Raw genomic sequence first — 9461 nt, 5'->3', positions numbered from 1 at the left:
TGGGATGGGACAGGGGCCGAGGATCGTACACAGATCGACGAGGGTGCTGGCGATGTGGGCGCTGACTGCGACGGGAGCACTGCAAGTGTATGTGTGGCTGTGGGGCGCGCGCCCGGCGTGCCGCTCGCGCAGCAGGTCCCTGGAAGGGATGGTCCCCCTGCCCCGCGCCGCGCCGTTCCCCACTCCCTTTTCCCCCCACCTGCCCCGCAGTGCCTCAACCTCATGCCCGAGCTGGCCCTGGCCAACGTCTTCACCTCCTTCTTCTTCGGCTTCTGGAACCTGATGTGCGGCTTCCTCATCCCCGCATCGGTGCGTGGGCTCGGAGGCGAGGGCTGCCTGGGCGCCGCCGCGGCCTCGCCCGGCCCGGCTGCGCGGTCGTGTGGAGGGCGCACCCCTGTGCGCACACCCACGCGCCCCCCCCCTCCCCCCCCCCCCCCCCCTCCTGCGCAGGCAATCCCGGGGTGGTGGATCTGGTGCTACTACATCAACCCCGTGTCCTGGACGCTGTATGCCCTCATCGTCTCCCAGCTGGGTGACCTGGATGACGAGTACATTGTTAACTTCACCAACCAATCGGTGAGTGGGAAGGGGGGCCGAAAGCCAGACCGGGCCGGCAGGCTCCAACCTGGGCGGGGTCGGCGGCAGCACCCCCACGCACCGGGCTCCCTGCCGTGCAGACGCACCCGTGTGCTTGCCGAGGGCAGGCCAGGCTGTCGCGCGGGGCCCACCCCCCTGTCGCATCGGCTCACGCCCCACCCGACAACCCCCCACAGCGCCCCGCTTCCTGTATGCCTGAGCCTCCCCCCTTCCCCCCCAGGTCCCCATCCCCGTCTTCCTGGTGGAGCTGTTTGACTACAAGTACAGCATGCTGTGGCCATCCATCGCCATCATCATCGCCTTCTGCGTGGTCTTCAACTTCGTGTCCTTCCTGTCCCTGCGCATCCTCAACTACCAGAACCGCTGATGGCCCCGTCCACGAGCCTGCCATGGCTGGGCCGGAGCCCGCGCCGTCATCAAGGCGCGTGGCGGCGGGCTCCTCGTGCGCAGCCGGCGAGTACAGGGCTCCGGTCCCGGCACTGTGTGGTCCTGACGGATGGTCAGCGCCGCACTCCCTTTGGTCCCCGTCACATGTCGAGCTGTAACACCACGTGTTGATGTGGTTGCGGAGTGGGTGTGGAAGCGCGGGGTGTGTGGGTCTCGGCTGCTGATGGAGGGCTTCCAGGGCTGCTGGATCTGACCCTCGGGAGCTGGCACAGAAGGGGAGGCATGCCACTCCCATCCAATGGACAATTCCCTACAGGCAGAGTTCCTCTGTGAGTATCTGCGAGTCTCTTGACTCACAGTGAGCCCAAGAAACGGGATGGGAAATCAAGGCGGGTCTTCCCACCGCTGCTTTGACAGGAGCTGCGATGCCGGAGCAGAGCATCATTCCTCAGGGCAGGTTCATGGCCGCGCAATTCGCGCTGCTGAGGGGCGAGGGGGGGGCCACCTCACGTTCTCACCCCGGCACGCGTGTTCGACCGCTTTTTATTTGATCAAGCAAAGCAACGTGGATTTGTTGTGAAGCCTGATGGTTTCCGACAGGAGTTACCCCTGAACCTGGGGTTGGAGGAGGTTGACCCTACCCCTTGCCGACTCCGATCAGCTTCCCCATTACAACGCGAGGGCCCTGGGTTTGGCCCCATCATGTCGTTAGAGGGCGACTACTCAAACTACACAGCTGCACAATGCTTCGGTCTGCAGGACACGGAACATCAAGTTGCCTGCTCCGCGCAGCACCTGAACATCACCAACCCCCCCTCCATCTACGGATACGAGCACTATGAGCAGCTCTGGCTCTCCACCGCCTGCCTGCTTTGGAATGTGACCACGGGGCACCGAGTAACCGTTCACGGTACGATCGCCAGGGTGGCGTTGGCCCTAGGGTTCTTGCACCCACGGCGCCCATGAGACGGGCATGCAGGAACACCCCTTACCCACCCCGCCACATCAACCCCATGGCACAGATGACTTCGTGTGGTGCTCCGTGCCATTACAAGCCCAGGACGCATTTTTGTTCGTGGGCCTCGCCCTCCTGGTCATGGCGACACTGTTTGGGAAACTGTCAGCGGTGTGGGTGCTGATCACAGGTGTGTGCACGGCGCTGTGTTGCGTGAGAGGCTCCAAGAGCTTGGACATTTGGGCTGCCTGGTGTAGCAGTTGTGTCCTGATGTATCGCTATCGGGGGCCTCATGCTGGCTGATTTGACATGAAGGAGGGCCTTGGTGAGTACACATGGAGAGCTCGCACCCTGCCTCCACAGGTGGTGTCTTGGGAATAATCAACTGGCAAGTGAACCTGGGCCTCATTTCAAATGCCATCAGCATCTGGTGAGTACGGTGCCCCAGGTGACCATGGTCACTTCATCGCTGCCTTGTGTCAACGTTCCAGAAGCGCCTCCTTGTGGCTTAATTGTCTCATTCCTACCACCCGCATCCCCCCCCCCGCTCACCACCAGGCTCAACATTCAGCCACCGGATCTCTTCTTCTATGCATTCCTCCCGCCCTTGCTCGTCGACTCAGCCATTCGCATCGATTTCTTCATGTTCCGCAAGGTGAGAGTCGGCAGAGGTCCACCTCGGCCTTGGAATTACTTGCAAGAACGTGTCTGCGACTTGCCCGACCAGCCTGCCCTGCCCAGCCCAGCTCATCCTATCAGTCACCCATTGCCCCCCTTCCTCCCTGCGCAGCTGAGCCTCCACGCCGTGATGATGGCGTTTGTGATGGTGGTCCTCTCCGCCCTCATCCTCACGCCCCTCATCCTCTTCGTCCTGGGCTTCCAGGACCGGGGCTGGTCCTGGGTGCACGGCGCCCTCTTTGCCAGCATGATTGCGCCCACAGATGCCCTGGCTGCGGCCGCCATCCTGAAACAGGGTATGCTTTGTGTCGTGCGTGATTGTGAGGGGGAAAGGCCGGCGTATTCTACACGGGCACTGCCGAGTTTCTTGAGCGTACTGTGCTGCAGCCCGCCGTCAACCCTGCCATCGAGAGCAGCACCGGATCAGCCAGCTGGCGCATTCACACACCACATCTCCTCCCAAGCGAGTCATCACCACCGTCCCCTCCTCTTCCTCAGGGGGTGGCCCGGAGCGGCTGGTGGTGCTGATGGAGGGGGAGGCGCTGCTGAACGATGCCTCCGCCATCACCCTGTTTGAGGTGTTCATGCACATCATCGAGGAGCACATCAACCCCGCGGAGCCCTACCCTTCGGTCTGGAGCATCCTGCCCACGATCATCACCCAGACGCTCAAGTGGGGAGCGGTGGAGGGGCTGGAGGGCCGGGGCGCAGCAAGACTCTGGGATCCCTGGTTCCCACGAAGAGGGACATCAGGGGTCAAGGGGCGGCCTCGAAGGCCGCATGCCGGATCCAGGGAAACAATCCCTCACACCCCGTCCCCCTGTCCTCACTCCCAGGCTGGCCTCGGTCGGGTTTGCCATCGGGCTGGCCATGTCCTGGCTCACTTTCCACTTCCTGCACTGGCTGAGGTGGAGGGGGGCCAAGCCGTACGTGGAGAACAGTGTTATCATTGCGGTGGCATACCTCTCCTTCTATGTCGCCAACGATCCTGCCAAGGTGTGTTTGCGGGGTTGACTGCAGAAGAGGCTTCTTTAAAAGCTCCCTCGCGTGCATCACCCCAGCTCAACCCCCCCCCCCCCCCCCTCCGCTCCCTGCGCTCCAGGGCTCGGGCGTTATCTCGGTGGTGGTCTTTGGCCTCTATGGCAACATGACCTCCAAGTGGGGCATGCTGTCGTCGTCCGAGGAAAGCGGGGCGTTTGACGCAGGTGAGCGACGTGGTGGTGGGGTGGTAAGGGGGAATAGAAGGGCATGCAGGCCTGGGAGAGGCCATGGTCATTCACAGTCCAGAGGGCGCGTCGGCATGCAGGTTGGGTCTCTGCAAATCAGCACTAGCCCGTCTGGTCATATGTAACCCCCCACCCTCATTCTTGCTGCAGTGTGGGACGCCATCACCTTTTCGGCTAATGGACTGGTGTTCCTGTGGAGCGGTATTGCAGCCGTCAACTACACCGTCAAGTGAGGCCAAGGCATAAAACTGGATGTCGGGCGATGGGGCTGGCAAGCAGGGCTCCTGATCATAAACCCCCATGTCTCTAGGTGATTCCCAGCCATTCCCCCTAAACCCTCTGTCCCCCTTCGGAAACCCTCCCAGCTCCGTCGCCATCCTGAACAACACGGCCTGGAGTTACGCAGCCATCCCCCTCATTTGGGTGTTCATGTTTTTCATCCGAGCAGGGTGCCTGGTGCTCTTCAACCCCATCTTCAAATGGGTCGGGGAAGGTGGGCAGCTGGTGACAGGGTGGCAGTAGGGGCACTCAAGACGTATCCAGGCCGCGATGGTCGAGCAGGCCGCATGCGTCGGGTCCAGGGGTGGCGTACTCCAGGAGGTTGGTCATCCTGTGCCAGGGATTGGCACTTGGTGGCTCAGTTTTGAGACAATCCCAGAATCAGCCTGTGCAGAGCCACAGCTTGCGCACTGGACGCCAGGCGCGTCGTCACCATGCTCATGCCAACCCTCCCCCCTTGCAGCTCTGTCGACCCAGGACATCATTTTCACCAGTTGGTGCGGCCTCCGCGGCGCAGTGTCCCTCATCATGGTCGCGGACTTTATCTCCAACAGGTGAGGTGCCCCATGGGTGGGGATTTGCAAGTTTGGGTGCGGGGATGGACGGGGGGAGTTCTTCATTTGCAGCTTTATTGTTTGGCCAAGTGAACAACAAGCGTCTTGCGCCCATTTCCCGCCATTCATCACATGGCCAGCGGGTGTTTGCCTGTCATGGGCCACCGTTTCCAGCTGCATGCTTTCCCTCCACGCCCGCCATCCTCCTCTGCCCGCCCTTTCCTGCGTACACCGGCCGTGCATCCACTCCATGACCATGCTTGGACCTCGTCATAATAATACAAGCTGACATCTCCTGCCCACCCATCCCCCCCCCTTTTCCCCAACACCAACAGTCAGTTCCACCTGGGCGACCGCAACAACCCTGAAGACCCCTATACTGTGCTGAACGCAGTGAACGCGGACATCAGCCTGTGGACCTCGGCCTTCGTTCTGCTCACCCTGGTGGTCAACGCGCCCTTCATCGGCCAGATCATGGCCCTGCTGCGCCTGAACAAGATTCCCTGGGAGAAGCGCAAGATGCGGGCCAAGGCCAAGGCGGCGCTGGTGCGCTTCACGTCCAACGCGCTGGAGGCGCTGCAGACCGACACCGACGAGTTCCTGCAGGGCGCCAACTGGGATGCGGTGCTGGCCTACGTGGATGTCAGCACCGCCCTGGCCGCCTTCGACCTCCCCGCCAAACGCAGCGAGTCCTTCGCAGAGCCGCACGGCCGCGGCCTGCCAGCGCTGTATCACAGGGTCAAGTCCGCGGTGTTTGGCCGCATGAACGACCGCGGGTCGGCGGTGCTGGGCAACCCCGCGGTGGAGGTGGCAGACATCATCCCGCACATGGTTGGGGTGAGGACCTCGGCCGGCGGGGTCGGGGCTGTCCCCGAAGGCGACTCCCCGGCCAAGGGCAAGCTGGTGGGGGCGGATACCAGCCCCAACGGCTACACATCCGACTCGGAGAGCACGGCCTCCAGCAACTTCACCATGTCTGACATCTCCGATGTGGTCGAGGAGCTGCGCGGCGAGATTCCCTATCTCCACCACGACGGCCTGGCGCGGGTGAGTTGCAGGGGCGGGGGGAGGAGTTTGAGAGCCTAGCATTTCCTCCCTGCTCTGCGGCAGGAGGCCTTCGTGGGCCCACCCCTCAAGTGCCCGCCGCACCCGGGCCGGGTACCTGCAAGGTCTTGTTGGTAGTAGGTGCCCAAACCATGCACGTGCTCACCCGTGATCCTCGGTCCTCCTCACGCACACACAACCCTGCAGACCTCGTGGCACGAGGGCTCCGCCGATCTGGAGATGGGGCTGGGGCGCGCCACGGCAGTCCCCGGCGCCGCCCTAGGTGCCCCGCCTGCCACGCTGACCCCGCGCCCCTCCCCCCACGCCAGCTCCGGGTCGCTGACGCACGGCAGCGCCTCCGCGCACTCCGGCACCGCTTCTTTCGTCGGGGAGCGCCTCGCCACGCCCTTTGCCGCAGCGGCCGGCCCTGGGCCCGACGTGCGGGCACGGGAAGAGGAGGAGCGGTACTACAGCACGCTGCCCGCGCTGAGCGCCGCGCAGCTGGGCGCCGCGCTGCGCGAGTCCATGGCCGCCGAGCAGAAGGCGGCGGGCAAGCGCGCAGTGGGCGCAGATGGCGAGGGCGGCGACGGCCCGGTCACCGCATCTCCATCGAGCGCCTTTGCCCCTGCCGGCGCCGCTCCGCAGGCCGGCGCGGGCCCCCGAATGAGCGCGCAGGAGGAGCACGAGGCCTACTACTCCAGCATGCCGGCCGCGCTGGGCGCGTCCCTGGGCCGCGAGCTCCGCGCCCAGCTGACCAAGCGCTCGGCGGACTTGGCGTCCGCCGAAGGGATGGTGGTGGGCCAGGAGAAGCAGGAGCTGGTTGGCGACGAGCGGGCGGGCGGGGGGAAAGAAGAGCCCGAGCGGGACGCACAGGCGGTGCTGAATGAGGAAGACGTCATCAAGGCGTCGGTCCAGCGTGCCTTTGCGGCCGCGCTGGCTGGCGAGCGCGGCGCGGCGGGTGGGCGCGAACCGGTTCCTGAGGCTGTATCGCACGAGGGTGATGCCACTGCGCAGCCGCCATCCGAGCCCCCCCTGGACTACTACTCCAGCATGCCCGCGGCCCTGGGCCGGCGCGTGGCGGGCGAGCTGGCAGCGAACCTGGCGCAGCAAACGCAGCACGCCCAGGACGCCACCATGTCTCTGCCCCTGGGCCTGGCGCCTCGCCAGCCCAGGGGGCGGCCTGACGTCGTGCTCGGCGGCGGCGACAGCAGCGGCGAACACGACAACGACGACGGCGTGCAGAGCGGCACCGCCTCCGCGCGCATGACCTCCCAGGCGGGGAAGAAGATGCAGGCGGAGCTGGCGCGGCTGCTGGCGGCGGGGCGCATGAGCTCCGTGCCCGAGGGTGGGGGGGCGCCGCCGCCGCGCCAGGCCGGGCGGGCGGGCGAGGCGACGTGGAGGGCGATGCAGGAGGAAGGAGAGGAGACGGAGAGCGTGGCAAAGGCAGAGGGCGCGGCGGATGATGGTCGGGCGCAGGAGAACAATGAGGCACACGGCAGCGAAGGCACCGGCGACAGGTCGTCCTCGTCCCAGTCGGCGGAGACCGTGGCGCTGCTCGCGCCGGCAGAGGCGCCTCCCAGCGACGCCCAGGAGCCAGCGCCGCAGGCTCGACCTGGTGCGGAGGGAGGGCATTTTGGGGTGATGTTGAACCTTGAGAGGGAGGCCAACTTTCAAGGACGATTCGAATCCGAAGCCTGCGCCCAGCAGTGCATGTTCCTCACTTCTGCATGGTCATCTTGACAAGATCCCCGCACACTCAAGACCTCCCAAACCCCCTGATTTTGCAGAGGAGGGGACGCAGGCCAATCACTTCTCGACCATGCCCGCCCAGATGGGCAGGGCCCTCCAGGCACGCCTGCTCCAGGAACTGGCCAAGCAGCGCTCGATAGAGATGACGAGGCCTCCGCCCCAGCAGCAGCCCGGGGCGGTCGCAGCGCGGCCGCCCAGGCCCAGCCGAGGTGGGTCGAGGATCTTTGATGGTTAATGAGGTTGGGAAGGGGGGCAGGGACACGGCACGGCAGCCATGAGTGATACTGTAGTTTCTGCATGTTGTGACCTGCCTGACAGATCAGGGCCATCGGCATCACCATGGTTGGTGCCCTCACTGTGTTTGCCTTGCAGTTAGTTGCAGTTGTACCTTGGATCGTACCCCCCAGCCCATCCTCTTCCCCCTTCCTTGTCTCATCAGCGTCACGGGCGACGAGCGCAGACATGCGAGGCACAGACTGGGATGCTCATGCGACGGTGTCTGGAGTCATGGGTAAGGCGGGGCAGGGAGTACAGCTGGCAGCAGGGAGTTCAGCTTGGGGATTGCCTGGTGTTGGGCAGGTGAGGTCTCACAGCAGACACCAGCGAGACTGGGATGAGCATGCTCCTGCCCACAAACAGGCCGGAACCTGCGCCAGGAGCTGGAGAGGTCTCGGGCAAACCTGCCTGGACACTCGGCCAGCTTCAACTCCCAGCAGACCCTCCTTGGGAAGAAGGTGGGGTGGGAACCGTTGCTTGAACAAGACTGAGCATTCACATTGGGAGGTGCTTTCCTTGGGTCGCAGGTTGCGTGGCGAGGAGGGCGGACCATGTGCACATCTGAACCTGTCTCCTTCTGCGGCAATATACATTGTATCCCACACATATTCACCCTTACCCCTGGCGCAGACGGCAGAGACCTCCCTCCCCTCCACACACCTGGATGTGACGCCCTTTGCCCGGCCCATTGCCTCACACCAGACCCACATGTGAGACTGTGTGGGCAGTTTAGGTTGCTTGTGCAGATTCACAGGCCCAACCAGGACCGTATGATTTACTCAGCCAGCTTTGTCTCCCCGTCGGCAGTTTGCTTTACCACCCCCTTGGGATGCCAACCCCATGCCCTCAAAATCCACCCCTTCCCTCTCCCCAATGCGCGACAGTCACCACAAGAGGGGCGGGTCGGGGTCGGCAGCCCACGGCAACACCCCCTTCTCCAACGTGCTGGCAAAGCACCGGCTGGCACACACCCGCGGCCCCAGCATAGACCCCATCCCCGAGGCGCCCGTGGCGGCTACGCCGCGCCCGCTCAGGGCGCAAGCGGAGGAGTCGCTGACGCCCCGGTCACAGGACGGGCGCCCCAGGGGAGGCACCCCCGTGAACGTCGTGGAGAGCGTTGTCGCAAGGTGGGTGGGTGGGTGAGGTGGGAACCCAGGCCATGGAATCTTTTATTTGTTGGTGGTGGTCGGCAAGGGGCCGTCGGGTGTCACCGTGTGCCCAGGTTGCCAGGTGACCTACACTTCTGTCCACTCTCAGCGGCGCACATGGGCAGCTAAGACAATCTCCCCCCTCCCCCCATCTCCTGCACCCGCCGCCCGCTCTGCAGGTCGTGGCAGAACAAGGTGGACAAGGCCAGCCTGCACAAGCTGCCCCTCCGCGCCGGGCTGCCCATGATGGCCATGCTTGGCACCACCCCCTCGGCAGACCTGGTGTCCCACACAGGGTGAGGGTCTGGGGAGGGAGAACCTGTGTGAGGTTTTGTGTGTTCGGCTATTGCAGTGGTGGGAGGGGTTGTTGGTACCGCCGGGCATTGCTCCAGGACTCACAGCGAGACTCTGGCGCAACAGTCTGAGCAGCTGACCCGTGGGGCCACGGCTTGTCCAGGAGGGCGTGCCGAGCTTCCGAGGAGCACCTTTGCACCGGAGCAGGCGCATCAAGCCACGCCCGCCTCACCCCCCCCCCCCCCCCCCCCACCCCCCCACCTTCCACACCACT

General features: G+C 64.5%; 2 protein-coding genes across 2 annotated transcripts in view; both read left to right on the top strand.

Moving 5' to 3' along the window:
* Positions 1-964, top strand: part of F751_0791 (Pleiotropic drug resistance protein 15) — a gene marked incomplete at both ends in the record, with an annotated part of 9469 nt that extends 8505 nt beyond the window's left edge. The window contains 3 exons of the mRNA XM_011403235.1: positions 211-309; positions 451-576; positions 818-964. Coding sequence (XP_011401537.1) covers positions 211-309; positions 451-576; positions 818-964 — 372 coding nt within the window. The remainder of the gene's footprint in view (positions 1-210; positions 310-450; positions 577-817) is intronic.
* A 722-nt stretch (positions 965-1686) lies between these two features.
* F751_0790 (Sodium/hydrogen exchanger 7) overlaps positions 1687-9461 on the top strand; it is a gene marked incomplete at both ends in the record, with an annotated part of 12128 nt that continues 4353 nt past the window's right edge. The window contains 20 exons of the mRNA XM_011403234.1: positions 1687-1894; positions 2007-2129; positions 2303-2369; positions 2498-2594; positions 2730-2913; positions 3116-3290; positions 3454-3613; positions 3720-3822; positions 3994-4072; positions 4209-4336; positions 4586-4676; positions 5012-5723; positions 5928-6281; positions 6396-6908; positions 7131-7335; positions 7508-7678; positions 8109-8203; positions 8376-8455; positions 8630-8872; positions 9073-9189. Coding sequence (XP_011401536.1) covers positions 1687-1894; positions 2007-2129; positions 2303-2369; positions 2498-2594; positions 2730-2913; positions 3116-3290; positions 3454-3613; positions 3720-3822; positions 3994-4072; positions 4209-4336; positions 4586-4676; positions 5012-5723; positions 5928-6281; positions 6396-6908; positions 7131-7335; positions 7508-7678; positions 8109-8203; positions 8376-8455; positions 8630-8872; positions 9073-9189 — 3905 coding nt within the window. The remainder of the gene's footprint in view (positions 1895-2006; positions 2130-2302; positions 2370-2497; positions 2595-2729; positions 2914-3115; positions 3291-3453; positions 3614-3719; positions 3823-3993; positions 4073-4208; positions 4337-4585; positions 4677-5011; positions 5724-5927; positions 6282-6395; positions 6909-7130; positions 7336-7507; positions 7679-8108; positions 8204-8375; positions 8456-8629; positions 8873-9072; positions 9190-9461) is intronic.

Source organism: Auxenochlorella protothecoides (genome assembly GCF_000733215.1).
Source record: "Auxenochlorella protothecoides strain 0710 unplaced genomic scaffold scaffold112, whole genome shotgun sequence".
Classification (NCBI taxonomy): domain Eukaryota; kingdom Viridiplantae; phylum Chlorophyta; class Trebouxiophyceae; order Chlorellales; family Chlorellaceae; genus Auxenochlorella; species Auxenochlorella protothecoides.
The sequence above is the reverse complement of the archived record's forward strand: the minus strand, read 5'-3'. Positions and strand labels throughout refer to the sequence as shown.